We start from the raw sequence: 17,847 nt of genomic DNA, 5'->3' as shown, positions 1-17,847 counted from the left end.
TCATGGTGTGTTTTCAATATATTCTTCGTTACCGTATTTTTTCCCCTTCATATTTATTTGCTTTCGCCAGAGTTCTGCTATCTTGATGATTATGACAACTAGTTTAACCTATATACTCCCTGACATCTAGTTCAGCCTATCTGGAACTGTGCTTAACTCTTAATACGAACTCACTAAACTCCGATGTTTTTGAGTGGTATTCTAATCTGTTCATATAATTATTTGTTTCGGTATTCTATTCGTGCTTGACAGTCTTCTTTGGAATGCCACAGTATTGGTGTTCACCTTGACTTCAACGTTGCATTATTATTATTATTATTGTTGTTGTTGTTGTTGTTATTCTAAGGGGTCCGCTGTAATAAAAATGTTAAAAGTTCGTGTATACTTTATGAACACTTCATGAAAGGTTTCGAACGCTTCCCTGGGTTCATCTTCAGTAAAAAAATAAAAAAATAAAATAAAAAAAAACAATAATAATACTAAAAAAAGAACCCAGGGAAGGGTTCGAAAGCTTTTATAATGTGTTCATAAATTATACACGAACTTTTAACATTCTTAATTGTGGACCCCTTAGAACATTGTATATACTCTCGCGATAGAGAGTTTTTCCAAATTATTATTATTATTATTGTTATTTTTATTATTATTATTATTATTATTATTATTATTATTATTATTATTATTATGATTATTAGGGAGTAGACCTTCTCTATGGACAATAGCATTACAAATAATGCCTGTTTTTACGGCCTTCAATTTATGTAGTCTTCTCCATTCTTCTTGATATCTTCTTTTCATCAGCGTGTAGCCGGTGTATCAGATTTGTAAAGGACACGAAGAGAAGATATAATAAGAAGAAAAAACTCTCTATAAATTGCCATTATTATTATTATTATTCGCAAAATGAACCCTATTCATATGGAACAATCCCCCTCCCCCCCACCAAAGCCGTTGACTTGAATTTCTTTATGCTTCCAAAGAATATGGTCTGCTTTCACATTCATAATCATTATGGAAACTAAATCCTAAGATATTCATACCATTAAACATTCATGGCCATCGTAAACACCAAGGTAATAACCGGTTATAATTAAAGTTATTAGTTAAAATAGAATAAATTTGTGTTAAGTTCAAAAGCATTTCAAATTTCTATAAACTCCATGACACACTCCATTGTGGCCCCCTTGTAATAATTTTTGCTAATGGTATGGCGGTCGTAAATATTGATCACAGTTGCTGTTTAAACCTTCATAATGATAAAGGTCGGAGGTCACGCAGGTCCTTTTACACCAAAGTAATCATCCACCAATCATATTGATATTCAAGTGATCCATCGTCATCTTACTGCTGCTACGCAGTCTCTGGTGATAGAAGTTCTATCTCGATGTGGTTCCCGTTGCTGAATAACCACTGGTTCCATGCAACGTAAAAACACCATACAAACAAACAAACAATCAAGCTACTCAGGTCGCGCTTTACTTTACCTCTCCCACCTCATCCAAACATCACCCCCCCCCCCCCCCCCCCCCCCCCCCACCATACCCCCCCCCCCCCCCCCCCCCCCCCCCACCCCCCCCCCCCCCCCCCCCACCCCCCCCCCCCCCCCCACCACCACCACCCACTCTGAATTACTTTCATCCTCTTTCCCCAGTCCCCAGAGGGCTTCATTTTTCCAATACCAATTAGCACTTCATCGTGGCAAGCAGTGGCTACCACTTCGTAATAAATTCGCAGTCTTTTTCGTATAAATACAGATAACTTTCACCTGGGGACTTTCACATGGGTCACCAGACTTCCTTTATTAATCGATTTATTATTTTTATAAAGATCGTATCTGTATGTCTGTATGTTTGTTTAGTATACTAAAGTGTTATACTTGAAACCAATCCACGGTGTTTTTTTACACTCGGTATCTGCGTTTCATGATGGTATGGGTATTAATAAATTACTCGTTGGACGAGTGGGTTACGTTCTCGTCTCTGCGTTTCATGATGGTACAGGGATTAACAAGTTCCTCGTTGGATGAGTGCGTTACGTGCTCGCCTACAGATTCGGTAGTCGCGAGTTCGATTCTCCGCTCTGCCAACATGGAGTCAGAGAAATTGATTTCTGGTGGTTCGGATCCCACAGTAAGCTATAGGTCTCGTTGCTAACCACGTAAAAATATCTCATCCTTTGGGCCATCTCAGTGGTCTGGTTAAAATAAGATATACTTAACTTTTTTTTTAACAAGGATTAACAATTGATTGCCGGTACTGAACGTCAATTTTTTATATTGCAAATATTATGGCTGGACTCTTAACCAGAAGTGGTTATATATTTTTTCTTGGCTAAAACAATTATTTTATGTAAAGTAAACATAAATACAGGCAAAAATCCACGCAGGAAAGTAAAACAGTAGAGTGGTGCTAGGCTTTTCGACTTTGTGCCCTGTACTTAGCAGTCTGCTGAGTAAAGGACAGTAAGTCGAAAGGCCTAGAACCACTCCGCTGTTTCACTTTCCTTCTTGGATTTTTGCCTTTATATATTCCATCACGTTCCATATTTTCGTGATTCAGTTACATACCTATGTATTGCAGACTGCTATGCCACTGAGAGAATAATACGACATAATCGTGACATTGAAAAACTATATACGGTCGCCTGGAGAGGCCTTCTCAAATGAGGCAAACAAAATGACAAATGAAACGCGACAAAAAAAACAAAACAGAAATACGATACGTGAACACTCTCCCAGCGGGTGGGGCCGTCTCTGTAAGCTGTTCCTCATGAATATTAAATAGCCACTGGCTTATAATAATATATCATTCTGGGACAAGCTGTTGCCTCGAATCGATCTTACTCTAGTCTGCGCATTCTTCTTAAACTTTACTGTGACCATGAACATTAAAGACACAGGGACTAAGACTCCATACACCATACAAATGCGTGTACCCTTGATACTGCATACATCAGTTATCTAGGTTTTAAACAACTTAGCTTTTACTTTTCATCGTTATACATTTACACAGCGAATTTGTGTCTGTGTGTGTAGAGAGAGAGAGAGAGAGAGAGAGAGAGAGAGAGAGAGAGAGATGGTCACCAGATTCGAAAGCTGTAAATATAAGAATTTACAAACCTACCTTGCTAGTTATCCCAACCGCTTCAGTTCTATCTAGTGAGAAGCTGTTCTTCATTTGCGATCGATAACTGGTATCCCTCGCCTTAGTAACGTGTTGTCGGTCTATCTTGGAGAGAGAGAGAGAGAGAGAGAGAGAGAGACTAAAGAACAGTTTGCCAAAGGGCAAGTTTCTAAAAGCAATACACGAATTCCTATGTTGCAAAATAAGAAAGTCTATAAATCTCTCTTGCCAATGTCTAGAATAACAATCTTTAATTATAAAATCCAAGTGGGTAGGTAGGATATCGGGAAGGTAGGGGGAGACATGACACATCCACCATTCCCTTTCTGAGAACCTGTTTGTCCGCCCTGGGTGGAGTAGGGGTTGGTAGGGTATCGTTATTTCATTAGTTATATCAATGATTGATATATGGGGTATCAGTATTTATTAGTAAATCTAGCTTCTACGTACACACATATATGATATATGTGTATATAGGGGGAGACATGATACTTCCACCCGCCACCTGATAACCTGTTTGTCCGCCCCGGGTGGAGAAGGGGTAGGTTATCTTAATTTTTCTAAAATTTAGAAGGAAATGGCCACATTGTTAAATTGACACGAATACTAGCGTGCATACACACATTTATAGTATGTATATGTATATAGGGGAGACATGACACTTCCACGCTCCTCCTGAAATCCTGTTTGTCCGCCCCGGGTGGAGGAGGGGTAGGTTATCTTAATTTTTCTCAATTTTAGGAGGAAACGACCCATTGACACGAATAGTAGCGTGCGTGTCAAATGTAAGTATCGCAGCACATTACTACAACTGCAGCCGTATCACGCGAACGCTATCTATCTCCCTGTCGTAGCACGACCGTAATTCCAGTCTTGGGATCTCCAATTACATGACGTCAATTTCGCCGCCCTGTGATTGACAGCCTTTGCCCTGAGAGAATGACATCGAATGACATCGAGTGGACATTTTTATATTGTTTCTATACGTGCGCCCCCCGAAGGCGAGCTGATTTTTTATGGACATATTTTCTGGTTTTTAGCTTGCTTTCGTTTCTTTGTACTTTTCTATTGTTGATGTTTTTTTCTATCAAGCCATTGCATCTTATATTTTGTTATTTTTACTTATTTCTTGAATATTTGTGGTAATTTCTTCTTTGTTTAAACGTACTTCGTTAGAATTCTTGGTGCCTAATTTTAACTGCAGTACTTTTTTTTTCTTTTAATATTGAAGCCGTTGTATTGATTCCTTTGTTATTTATTTTCAATTCTTTTAATATATGCGGAAATTGTTTCTTTGTGTAAACAGATGTTTTGTTAGAACTCTTGGTACTTGATTATAGCTGGCGGAGCAAGTGTTCAGAAACTAATATTTCAATTTCAAGTGTTCAGAAACTAATATTTCAAGTGTTCAGAAACTGATATTTCAATTTCAGATGTTCAGAAACTAATATTTCAATTTCAAGTGTTCAGAAACTAATATCTCGCCTCACGTATTCAAGACATAAATAAAATGTACTACAGTTCAGTTTCCTTTGACAAATATCGTAACAAAACAAAGTCTGTTCCCGATTTCCTAATATAAAAAGAATAAAAAGTTCTAAGGAACATCGTTTGTACACACCAAGGACACAATCACATCTTTAGGCGGTCGTATGCAGGTGTATGTAGGCAGAAGCGCGCGGACGTATTGCATGCAAGCCTTGCCATTGTATCTAGGTTTAGTCTTATTTTATCTAATTGACGGAGGAATGCTTTGCGTGCTCTCTCTCTCTCTCTCATAACTGTAGCTGATGCGTCATTCTTTACCTGTTGTTACTATGAGGAATAGAAATAACGAACTCTACGGATATTTCACGCCGTATGTCATTAATCTTATGGGGGGGATTTTTTCACTTTATATTATTATTATTATTATTATTATTATTATTATTATTATTATTATTATTATTATTATTAAATTTCACACTCCTCTGCATGAGTCCTGAAGCTACTTCGGCGTCTAGTAGTTTTTCCAGGTTCCTTTTCAGGGATTTTGGGGGATTGTGCCTAGTGCTCCTATGATTATGGGTACAATTTCCACTTGCATATCCCATATCCTTCTTATTTCTATTTTTCAGGTCTTGATAATTATTATTATTATTATTATTATTATTAATTATTATTATTATTATTATTATTATTATTAAAAATTCCTCATAGTAGCACGAGTCTTCAAATGGAGAAAACAAATCCACAGTTATGTAAATGTACATATATTTAAGTTTAAAACAGAAAAGAGATAGCTTTCGGGAATCTGTTCGGTTCCCCTTATCAATCTCATTTTATCTAATTGATAAGGGGAACCGTACAGATTCCCGAAAGCTATCTCTTTCTGTTTTAAACTTAAATATATGTACATTTACATAACTGTGGATTTGTTCTCCATTATTATTATTATTATTATTATTATTATTATTATTATTATTATTATTATTATTAACCCTCTTCATACTGACTTGACATTCAAGTTTCCAGAGAATATGGCGTTCATTTAAAATCATTAAAAAGTAACAATAAATTATTAGAGAGAAAAAAATATATATATATGAAAAATGCAAGGAAAATAGCAGACCATGCATTGCATCTTCGCTTGGACTTTTTTTGAAATCCAGTTGTACGAAGTCCTCAGGGAGACTATGAATTTCGCAGGGAAAACATTAACGTGTTATAATAAAAATCGTAAATGGCTTGTTACATGCAAGATGCATTAAGAGTACGTCATATTTTTTAAACTGATTAGAGGAATCCCGCTCACCTTATCTGAAAGTTCCTACTTGAGATTAGGGTCGTGATTTATTCATCCACGTCACGTTTATTTACTTTTTTTCTTTTCTTTTTTTAAATGAGAGAAATATGAATGAAGACGAATGAAATAAACTATTTGGGATGGTCTCCCTACTAATCGTAATATAGAAAACGGTTCGTTTTTATTATTGTCTACAATAATAATCCGTAGATTTCTGTATGCTATGCGCCCTCTCTCTCTCTCTCCTCTCTCTCCTTCTCCTCTCTCTTCTCTCTCCTCTCTCTCTCTCTCTCTCTCTTTCTTATTTTACTTTTAATTTATTCTCGTGTAATAATTTTATTTGTCTTTGACAGCAGTCTCTGAATTTAATGTTATTCTTATCGTAAATAAGGTTTCACTGCTATTATGTGCTATGTCAGCTTACTATTATTGTTTTCCCAAAAAAGAAATACCTTTCTTCAATTACATATTGTCTGATTTTTGTCAATGGAAGACTTTGAATGACCAGAATAAAAGGGGAACTTGGGACTGACTTACAATGATCAGAAAAGATGACGAGATGGGCCTGAAATATGAGGGACACAAAACGGAGTAGGGTCTGAGAAAGACCATGAAAAAATATAGCAAGATTGGTCTGACTTAAATTGACCATAAAAAAGGCAAGATTGGTCTGGTTTATTAAATAGCGAAATAAGCATTATCACTTTTGGTTCCAGTTAGTTATCTCGTGCACGTCTCATAATGCATTCGTTGCATTAGTACACTATTTCACGCAATTTTACCACGTACCCATAATTCTAAACGGATACCCTTCTCTCTCTCTCTCTCTCTCTCTCTTCTCTCTCTCTCTCTCTCTCTCTCTCTCTCTCGTTTGACATGCCAAACGCTTAGTGGAAAATTGTAAGGTATTTTTTTCGCATAATTATGAGGTATTTTTTCCGCAAAACTGAAAGGTAATTTTTTTCGCAAAATTGTAAGGTAATTTTATTGCAAAATTGTAAGGTAATTTTTTCGCAAAATTGTAAGGTAATATTTTTTTGCAAAAATTGTAAGGTAATTTTTTTTCCCGCAAAATTGCAAGGTAATTTTTTTCGCAAAATCGTAAGGTAATTTTTTCGCAAAATTGTAAGGTAATTTTTTTGGCAAAATTGTAAGGTAATTTTTTTCGCCAAATTGTTAGGTGATTTTTTCTCAAAATTGTAAGGTAATTTTTTCGCAAAATTGTTAGGTAATTTTTTCGCAAAATTGTAGGGTAATTTTGTCGCGAAATTGAAAGGTAATTTTTTTGCAAAATTGTAAGGTAATTTTTTTTCGCAAAATTCTAAGGTAATTTTCTCGCAAAATTCTAAGGTAATTTTTTTCGCAAAATTGTAAGGTAATTTTTTCGCAAAATTTTAAGGTAATTTTTTTCGCAAAATTGTAAGGAAATTTTTTCGCAAAATTGTAAGGTAATTTTTCCGCAAAATTGTAAGGTAATTTTTCCGCAAAATTGTAAGGTAAGTTTTTTCGCAAAAATTGTAAGGTAATTTTTTTGCAAAATTGTAAGGTAATTTTTTTCACAAAATTGTAAGGTAATTTTTTTCGCAAAATTGTAAGGTAATTTTTTCGCAAAATTGTAAGGTAATTTTTTCGCAAAACTGTAAAGTAATTTTTTTTCGCAAATGTCATTGTGGCAAAAGAACTCATTTGGAATCATATTCCTGAATATCTTAATTAAATTCATCCTGTTTTTTTCAAATTTTTTTGTAAAAGAGCCAAATGACGAACGTAAACAACCTTTAAGACCACAATCCTTAAAAAATCAACAACGACAAAAGTCTCACGCAAAACGCGCAGGAGCCATTGTAAAAAAAATAAAAAAAAAAAGAAAAAAAAAAAAAAAAAAAAAAAAAAAAAAAAAAAGATAAATAAAAACTCGTCACACAAACAAACATCATCATTATCTTGTTTACAAGAATCGAGAATCCTCTTCCTCGAAAACAGTTGCTTGAAGCCTCAAAAGGCCGGTTTTGTTTTTGTCTGAAGTTCCGACCTCATTCGATATTCGCAACGCATATCACCTCTGCCCTGGGAGGGGAAAGGGTTACTTAACTCGTGTTTGGTGCGTAAGCTGCGTAGTTCGATGCTTGTTTGTTTACAACAACGCCCCCCCCCCCCCCCCCCCCCCCCCCCCCCACCCCCCCCCCCCCCCGTCTCTCTCTCTCTCTCTCTCTCTCTCTCTCTCTCTCTCAGCTTGAGTATCGTCCTCATAAACAAACGTACTTCAAGAGAAGGTAAGAGATAATGAACTGGAATATAAGGTCAAATATTTGTGTATTACGTACTCTTATCTTAGGATTTTAGTGATATTATTTCGTTTCCTCTCTCTCTCTCTCTCTCTCTCTCTCTCTCTCTCTCTCTCTCTCTCTCAGCGTGAGTATCATCTTCATAAACAAACGCAATTCAAGAGGGGGAGAGAGGTAATGAACTGTATTATAACATCATCTGTGTAATACGTACTTTTATCTTAGGATTTTAGAGATGATTTTTCGTTTCCTAGGTGTCAGTACTATTCTTGGCCTTTATCCACCAAATGAAATTACTTGTGACTTAGTTGTGGCTGTTTTTCCAACGGTAATTTCATAGTTAGTGACGTTGGAACCGTCTGCTCTACACGTATTTGCTATATATTCCCGTCTTTTTTTAAACATCTAACAGCATCAAAATATATATACATACATACATACATACATTCATATATATATATATATATATATATATATATATATATATATATATATATATATATACACTGAAATGGAATTTCCCCAAATATTGTGTTTCGAGTTACTAATGAATCCCTGTGAACACAGACTTTCACAGTAACAGTACCTTCTATAGAAAGCTCACCACAACAAATCAACCAACTCCATCCCCCACCCCCCTACCCCCTCTACCCCCAAAAAACCAATAAACCCCCTAACAACCACCCTTCCCCAACCACCATATATTGACAACCTATGTTGACCTACTTTTATTTTACATATCCTCTTGCGTTTTCTGAACACGAAAAGGCTTCTGTTATTATAACCTTTGTACGCCATCTAATTGTCAGTTTGTCTGAGTCCCAAATCTTCTTGTTATACTTTTCACCAGCGTGTCAACCTTCCATTACATTATGTAGTCATACCCCCCTTTCCCCCCAATTCCCCCCAATATCATCATTCATCAACACAATTTCAATTTCATGGGGTAAATTATATATTTTCATATGCATTCATTTTAATCATCCCCCCTCATATACCCCCCTCACATCCCCCCTATCCCAGTCTCCCATAATTCATCCCTCATTATTCATTTCATTCATCCATCCCCCTCTTCATATTCCATCCCCCCCATCATCATGCGGTCTTATCATCTCATTCATCCCCCCTCCCCCAACCCCCGAAATCAAGCCACCTTACTGGATCTAACTTTTCTCCATTGGTGGTGACCTTTATTACCATAATGGATGGAAACTAGAACTGAAGAGATACAACACATCCTATTGCGGGAACTTCTTTACAGACAAGATATGTGACACGTGGAACAAACTGCCACCAGAAGTTGTAAACAGCAACTGTGTGGAAGAGTTTAAAACAAAGCTGGACAAAATCATTAGAAGGACACTGTGAATGTACAGTAAAACCTGCTCCTACAGATAAGTGAGCACATGATGTCTCCTCGGATGAACTAACAAGTCTTTGAGACATCCTAATACTTGTAACTCCCTGTTACCCTTCTGCGAATATTTTAAGTCTAGTTAGCAACCAATTGAACTTTATTTCCTGTTTTTGCTACGTATATGAGATACGTGTGAAAAGAAAGCTTAGGGTAAAAACAACTTCACAACTTTACTATCTCAGTGGCTACTGTCAGTTGTCACTTGTCTCCTGGATATTATTACATAGAGAGGGCATGTTTTTGATGCTCGCTCAATGAGCGGTACGTGACCCACGTGAGAGGAACTGTTTTATGAGTGTATTCATAAATTTCCTTCAACCAACGGATGTTCAAATCTTCTCCATGTTTGGATTAGGTTTTAAAGTCTCTTCTTTTTAAGTAGATGTATTTAAACTACAGGCTGCCCCACAGTAGACCAGGAGATTTCATATCCACGTTATGTATTTTATCATATATTTTGTACTTTACCAATGAACTCAGAACAAACTTAATATATACTCCTGGATTCATATAGCAATGTTGCTGTTAACAACTGTTTTCTGTTTCTTTACATTTCAATCACTGTACCAAATGTCCTTTTTTTTTTTGTGGGCAGTTCGTTGAATTCAATGAAGCCAGGAATATATCTTACTTAATTTTTTTTAGTTCATTGATAAAGTAAAATACACGGTAAAATACGCGTGTAAAATACGTAATGTAAATATAAAATCCCCCTGTTTTTCGTGGGGTGCCCTGCAGTTCAGATACCCTTACCGTTCTTCGTAGGGCACTGTTAATAAAAAGTATATTTGGATTGGCATAATGAAAAATACACCATTATACAAAGATGAAATAGACCATTTATTCCTTTACTGTAGTACACAATATTTGTGATTATTATTAATAATAATAACACGGATATACATCGTATAGTATAATATATATTTATATATAAAGTGACATTATCCTCATCGTATTTGGTTTAGATTCCATAAAGATAAATCCTCTTATGTACAAACTTTGTTTTTCGGCTTAAAATAAAATAGACGCGCGAAAATGAAGTAGACGTAGAATCAATCAATCACCTTCTCGCCACTCGGTCTCAATCATACAAATCACACGAGTATCAGGTATCACATTTAAATAATCACATGCAGTCAATCATTCATCCTTTGAATCAAGAGTGATAATAAATGAGTGTCAATGGAAGAAATGACAGTGAGTGAGAGACAAATAATTATAATGATAAGAATAATAAGAATAACAACTAGAATTATCATAAGTGGACTGTGCGTTGGTCCCACGTGTCAGGTGGGTTTAACACCTCATTGGCAAAACCCCCTGACCCTATGTGACGTTAAGAGTGAAAGGAAAGGATGAGAGAAGAGAAAGAGAAGAGAGAGAGGAAGAGAGAGACAGAGAATGAGAATAAACAGAAAGCGTCACAAATTAAATTATTCCCATCTCGACTATATCTAATTAAGCAGATCTTTTCAAAGACGCTGCTTCTGGATTCTGGAAGAGCATCGTCCAGAGATTATTATCATTCATTATATAATTCATCAGTTTTAATTTGTTTAGGTAGGCAGGTGATTGTTGTTGTAGCTGCTGCGATCGTCGCCGCGTCCTTTTACTCGTCCAGACAGATCGTCCTGACGAGCACCTCGGACACCATGTAGGGATCGGCGTTGGACGAAGGCCTGCGGTCTTCCAGGTACCCTTGCTTCTCCTCCGCGACTCCCCTGGGTATGCGGATGGAGCAGCCCCTGTTGGCGACGCCCGCGGAGAAGTCGTGAATGGAGGAGGTCTCGTGGAGTCCCGTCAGGCGCCTCTCGTTGTCCTTGCCCTCTTTGGGGTCGTAGGCTTTGATGTGGCGTATGTGGTGTCTGGAAAGCTTGTCGATGGCCTTCTCGATCTCCACGATGCCGTTGGCTTCCCGCATTCCCTTAGTGGAGAAGTTGGTGTGCATTCCAGCTCCGTTCCAGTCGCCTGGAATGGGTTTGGGGTCCAGGGAGACGACGACGTTGAAGTCTTCCGCCACCCGGTGGAGGAGGTACCTGGCCATCCAGAGGTCGTCGCCCATGGTGATGCCCTCGCAAGGACCGACCTGGAATTCCCACTGGGCGGGCATGACTTCTGCGTTTTCTCCGGAGATGTTGATTCCAGCGTACAAGGCAGCTCTGTAGTGGGCTTCTACCACGTCTCTTCCGTAGACCTTTCCAGCACCAACGCCGCAGTAGTAGGGACCCTGAGGGCCTGGAAAACCGTTCTTGGGCCAGCCAAAGGGGTGGTTGTCTGTGTCGAGGAGGGTGTATTCCTGTTCCATGCCGAACCAGGGGTGCTGGTCAGCGGCCCTCGTGCATGCTTCCAGACACCTGTGACGGTGATTGGTGTCCGCAGGCTTCTTATTGTGTTTATACGTTTCGCAAAGCACCAGTTTGTTCTCGCCTAATCTGAAGGGGTCGCGGTACAGGGCTACGGGGTAGAGGTAGACGTCACTGTTGCTGCCCTCAGCCTGACCGGTTGAAGAGCCGTCGAAGTTCCAGATGGGCAGCTCTGGAATCAAAGAGAAAAAAAACTTTACATCAGTATCAGTTGGTCCCGAAAACTAGGGGGAAAAAAATTACCAAAAAAATGTGGATTTGGATATTGAAATCCATACTAGTCATCTTCCCCTGATGGATTTACCTATCTTATCTCATAAATATCAAGCTGTACGTCGAAAAATTGACCTTATACGCCATCTAACCCAAAGTCTATAGGGCAAGTCGACGACCTGTATACCTCCAAGCACACTTCCATGTCCTCTCGATTCTCAACGAAACAATAGAGCTATATTTGTGCCATTCCATTACAGATCCCCGTGAATGAATCTCTCTCTCTCTCTCTCTCTCTCTCTCTCTCTCTCTCTCTCTCTCTCTCTCTCTCTCTGCAGCTTTTGGAAAAGGGAGGGGAAATGGGAGGTGAGTGTAGAGGTGTGGTAGTGCGGGATTAGAAGGTTGAGGTTGTGGATGGCACCGAGGCAGGGGGTCGGATGGGGGGTGGTTGTGGGGTGGGGGTGGGGGGGAAGGGGGCTGGACCCGCTAGGGGGGGGTCAGCACCTGCTGTGTGGAGTATTGATCAGCCACTGCGCCCCTGGCAAACCGCCCCCCGTCCCCCGTCTTCCCTTCGTCAGAGTCTGAGATAGAGAGAGAGAGAGAGAGGAAGAGGAAGAATCCCCTCGCTGTCTTTGGCATCAAAGACCTCCTCCTCCTCCTCCTCCTCCTCCTCCTCCTCTTCCTACTCAACCAACCTCCCTCCTACCATCTTGCAACCAGTGGTTCCTCCTCAGTCCCCATTGAGTGTGTATAATACTTCGTGTTCCTCTCCTTAATCTTCATTTGGCACTCGGCTTGAAGACTGCCCGGCATGATTAGTGTCATTGAGTGCCATTTCATTCGTTTGCATTATAATTTTCACTTAATTGCTTATCCATTTGGGATCATATTATCTGTTATGCATTACACTCAGTAGAACCATTTACTGAACCTTTCATACTTCACTCATGTCTTTCAATGGCAGAGTCTCTTACTTGCTTATCCATTTGGGATGATATCTGTTATGCAGAACAATCAGTAGAACCATTTACTGAACTTTTCATACTTCATTCATGTTTTTCAGTGACAGAATCTCATAATTGCTTATCCATTTGGGATGATATCTGTTATGCAGAACAATCAGTAGAACCATTTACTGAACCTTTCATACTTCATTCATGTTTTTCAGTGACAGTTTCATAATTGCTTATCCATTTGAGATATCTGTTATGCATCACAATGGTGGGAAGCGTTTACTGTACCTGTCAGGTTATCATTCGTTAGCTTTGTATATTAGATGCTTATTCCTTTGTTTTATCAAGTGTCATTTATTTATCTAGGTTTTCTCAGCAATTGGAAAAACGGTTTTTTTTAATCAGAATCATGTGGAGTCTCCTAATAATATTATGAATGATCATTATTATGAAAAAATCTGATGACCCACATTTTGTTCACCGCCTACTTAATATATGATTAATTAAATTAGATTATTTATGAAATATTAAATACATTATGAAATATTAAATACATTCGACTGATTCTTGTTAGTCTGTAAAACTGAATTATCAGCAACCACATTCTGTTCACCGCCTGCTTATTATATGATTAATTGAATTACATTATTTATGAAATATTAAATACATTCGACTGATTCTTGTTGGTCTAAGTACAACTGAATTATCAGCCAAAAATTGTCTGGTGTGATTAAAAAAAAAAGGGGCCTCTGTATTGAGTATTCTCGTGTATGCATATGCAATACTAGGTATCGATGGCTGTGCATAATTTATGCATGCATTTTATATTTTGGAATGTGTGAAGTAAAAATTACGTATGTTGAACGTGGGGCTGAATGTATGCATATTGCTTATACGGGAACACACGTAAGTTCGTTCATTGATGCACAGGTGTTTGGATAAATATATGAATAAATAAATGAGTATATCTGCAAGGAAGGGTAATAACTTAAAATGGGATTATTAGATTGGATCTGCTGAAGGGGAGAGGGAAGGAGGAGGAAGGAGCAGATGAAAATATTGATATGCTCTCTCTCTCTCTCTCTCTCTCTCTCTCTCTCTCTCTCTCTCTCTCTCTCTCTCTCTCTCTCACAGTTTCCTCAACTCCCTTCTTTAGGTCTTCAACTTTTTTTTCCCACTTCAAACACATTCTCTCTCTCTCTCTCTCTCTCTCTCTCTCTCTCTCTCTCTCTCTCTCTCTCTCTCTCTCAAGTTTCCTTAGAACTCTTCTCTTAAGTCCCCACTCTCTCTCTCTCTCTCTCTCTCTCTCTCTCTCTCTCTCTCTCTCTCAAGTTTCCTTAGATCTCTTCTCGTAAGTCTCCACTCTCTCTCTCTCTCTCTCTCTCTCACCTGAGGGACTCTTGGGGATGAAATTGACCGTCCTCGACTTCGACCTCAGGTGTTCCCCGGAGCCATCCACCCACACGTAGTTGACCTGGCATTTGTCGTCGGGGATGGGCAATCTCATATACCTGTCCAGCACCGTTTTGTTCGTGGCACAACTGCTGTTTCCGATAGAAAACATCTTGGCGATCTCTGGAATCAAAGAGAGAGAGAGAGAGAGTAAAGATTAAATCACGGTTTCTGGAATCAAAGAGAGAGAGAGAGAGAGTAAAGATTAAATCACGGTTTCTGGTCTCTGGAATCAAAGAGAGAGAGAGAGAGAGAGAGAGAGAGAGAGAGAGAGAGAGAGAGAGAGAGAGAGAGTAAAGACTAAATCACGGTTTCTGGTCTCTGGAATCAAAGAGGAAGAGCACAGATTAATTCAGTGGATGGCGTATGTATGGTGAATGTATGAATATTTGAAGTGTGTGTACATGGTGAATTTATGAAGATTTTGGTGTGTGTGTATGGTGATGTATGAAGATTTTGATGCGTGTGTATAGTGATGTATGAAGATTTTGATGCGTGTGTATAGTGATTTTATGAAGGGTTTGGTGTGTGTATGGTGAATTTATGAAGATTTTGATGTGTGTATATTGAATTTATGGATATTTGGATTTGTGTGTATAGTGAATGTATGAATATTTGGATTTTTGTGTATGGCGAATGTATGAGTATTTAGATTTGTGTGTATGGTGAGGGTATGAGTATTTGGATTTGTGTGTATGGTGAAGGTATGAATATTTGGATGTGTGTGTGGTGAATATATGAAGATTTTAATGTGTGTATGGTGTTCATGTAAATATTTGGTTGTGTATGATGAATTTAGCATGTATGATGCATGTATGAATAACTGTATTTATGTATGATGTGCGTATCAATAATTGTACATTTGTATGATGTATGGTTTAATAATTTAATGTATGATGTTTGTATAAATGATTGGATACATATATAAATTATTAGATATATGTATGATGTGTGTAAATAATTGGATGTATGTATGCTGTATGTATAACTAATTGGATGTATTAAAAATTAGTTGTGTGTATGATGTATAAATAATTAGATGAATGTATGATTGATGCATAAATAGCTGGATGTATGATGGATCCATAAATAGCTGGATGTATGTATAAAGAATTCGATGTATGTATAAATAATTGGACGTATGTATATACAACATACATAGATGAAAAGAAGGATTATTACAATTTAATATTCAAATGAATTTTTATAATGAAAATGCTGCGTCATTGTATAACATTATACTCTCGGTTTCATTAAATTTTTTTTACGAAAATTGAATTTGAGTAGAACTTTATCAAAACCAGATTTAGATCTTAGAATTACAGCAAATAAACGTAAAAGTTACTGACAGAAAAAAAAAACAATCAAACATCAAATGGTTGTGAATGATAATAGAGCCATTGACAGATTGCCTTATTAGAGGTTTGTCGAGTTGCCATGGCATATTGGAGTGTCTACTAGGCCTACATGATTTATTAGGCCTAGTATAATGTCTTTGTCATGCTCACAGAGAAAGCACAGAATAAGTCTCTCCTGCTCTGTTTCGTATCGAGGAATTTAATGTTATTATTCACTGTATGAATCACAAAAAGGTTAATGTAAATTTTTATGTGTCCTCCCTGTGAATATTAGTAGTTTTTATTCTACTATATTGGGACGTGAATTCATCCTAAGATCTTGAAATATTTAAAAATCGCGAATGAAAACTGATACACGGAATCGAAAGTCGTTTTGATAGACTATAGCCGCCACTAAAACCCATATCAAAAAGTATATACGTAGATATAAAAATAGATATAGGTTATAATAATGAATAGATGGCAAAATAGAAAAATAGATATAGGTTATAATAATGATAACAGGGATATACGAACAGCAACCCATCGCGGCCGAAATGACATTACAAAAGCAGCGACCTATAGACGAGACCTTCATCCACTTTATATAGCTGTTCACTCCTAGTGCCATTGTTCCTTAAAGCCTCATCGCTAGGGACAGCGATCGAGGAACCCATCTTAATAGCCTAAGCTCTAGACATCTATAGAGCAGTCAATAACAACGTTTAGAGAGAGAGACAATGGGCGGCTGGTGTGTACCACGTTCAGCGGGTATTTCCAAACAAAGCATTTTCAGAGACTATCAAAAAGCCACGTTTGTATCGAGCGCCATCCTTACCTTTGTTACGCCGTGTCTGTCTGGAGCCAAACAACCAGAAAAAATCAAACACAAATTCCAATCGGGTACTATCTGCTACTATCCGTCGTCCTCTGCTTTCCCATTGAATGGGGGGAGAAATCTATACCGAAATTCAGGTTAGCAGGCCTTTATATTCGCTCCGTGACGTCACGTGCCCATGCGCAGTGCAAATTAGAGGTATCCGACTGGCAGCGTTCGCTCCCGCCGCCGACGACGACAATTTTTGCTCATGTTTCTCGTCTGCTCTCGCTTCATCTGGTTTATCGATCAGCCGCTTTTCGCTCATCGGTGGCTGCTTCACACGGAAGATTTATATACGGACAACAGGTTATCGTTCGAAGAAAGGAAAGGACGCCTTCGTCTAGAGCGTAATAAACGGCGAGAGAGTGTTTTTAGCTATTGTATTCTTGGCAACTCCGCCCCTGCAAGCCCGCGCGTTAAGTCGTAGCAATAAGGTCTAAAATTGAGCGTCAGCTGGGTGGGACACTATTTAATTGGTATTGCTTACTCTCTCTCTCTCTCTCTTCTCTCTCTCTCTCTCTCTCTCTCTCTCTATACTTTCTTTTTTTTTTTTTAGATGCGTAGGATCATTATGGTTGAACCTAGACAGCGCTACAACACCCTCGTCTCGACGCCGTGGTGGCATCAGACGTTTCTTTGGTGATGCTGTTCTCTCCACAGACTCCTTGAGGAGTGAACCAAGACTCTGTTTATTTTCCTCCGGATTTTACCAAAATCCCACTTTTGAATCCGCTTTTTATTTGGTGTGGAGATGAGCAACGATGCGTTTCATCAATTCCCGCAGTGAAATGTCAAAGAAACGAAGGGCTTTACGAGTGGTTTCGTCTCTTAACTTGACCGTTGCTATAGTTACCGTCCAACGTTTGCAGTAAACACCGGCTGGGGCAGCCAGCCTTCTTCCCAGTTTTCAGTAGTACTAGAAAACTCGGTAGTAGTTTTCCGTGCGTGCTTCCTGGTTGCGTTTGATGTCATCAAATCATCTTCTTCGTTTATGCTCTAGGGCTAAGTGTTTCTCCTTGGGCTCAGATTTATTTTTATTC

General features: G+C 38.3%; 1 protein-coding gene across 1 annotated transcript; it reads right to left on the bottom strand.

The window, feature by feature from the left end:
- Positions 1 to 10,425: 10,425 nt before the first annotated feature.
- On the bottom strand, positions 10,426 to 16,924 carry LOC135207588 (glutamine synthetase-like). Its single transcript, XM_064239442.1, has 3 exons — positions 16,766 to 16,924; positions 14,528 to 14,713; positions 10,426 to 12,144 (listed from the first exon to the last, which is right to left on the bottom strand). Exons 2-3 carry the CDS (start codon positions 14,700 to 14,702, stop codon positions 11,219 to 11,221), a joined length of 1,101 nt encoding a protein of 366 aa, XP_064095512.1. The 5' UTR covers positions 14,703 to 14,713; positions 16,766 to 16,924; the 3' UTR covers positions 10,426 to 11,218.
- Positions 16,925 to 17,847: the final 923 nt, after the last annotated feature.

Source organism: Macrobrachium nipponense, chromosome 32 (assembly GCF_015104395.2).
Source record: "Macrobrachium nipponense isolate FS-2020 chromosome 32, ASM1510439v2, whole genome shotgun sequence".
NCBI classification, from domain to species: domain Eukaryota; kingdom Metazoa; phylum Arthropoda; class Malacostraca; order Decapoda; family Palaemonidae; genus Macrobrachium; species Macrobrachium nipponense.
This window is presented reverse-complemented; position numbering and strand designations above follow the sequence as displayed.

Coding starts and splice junctions, on each gene's coding strand:
- LOC135207588 (XM_064239442.1), bottom strand. CDS start 14,702: ATGTTTTCTATCGGAAACAGCAGTTGTGCCACGAACAAAACGGTGCTG. Junction 12,145..14,527: donor CATCCCCAAGAGTCCCTCAG/GTGAGAGAGAGA, acceptor CTTTGATTCCAG/AGCTGCCCATCTGGAACTTC.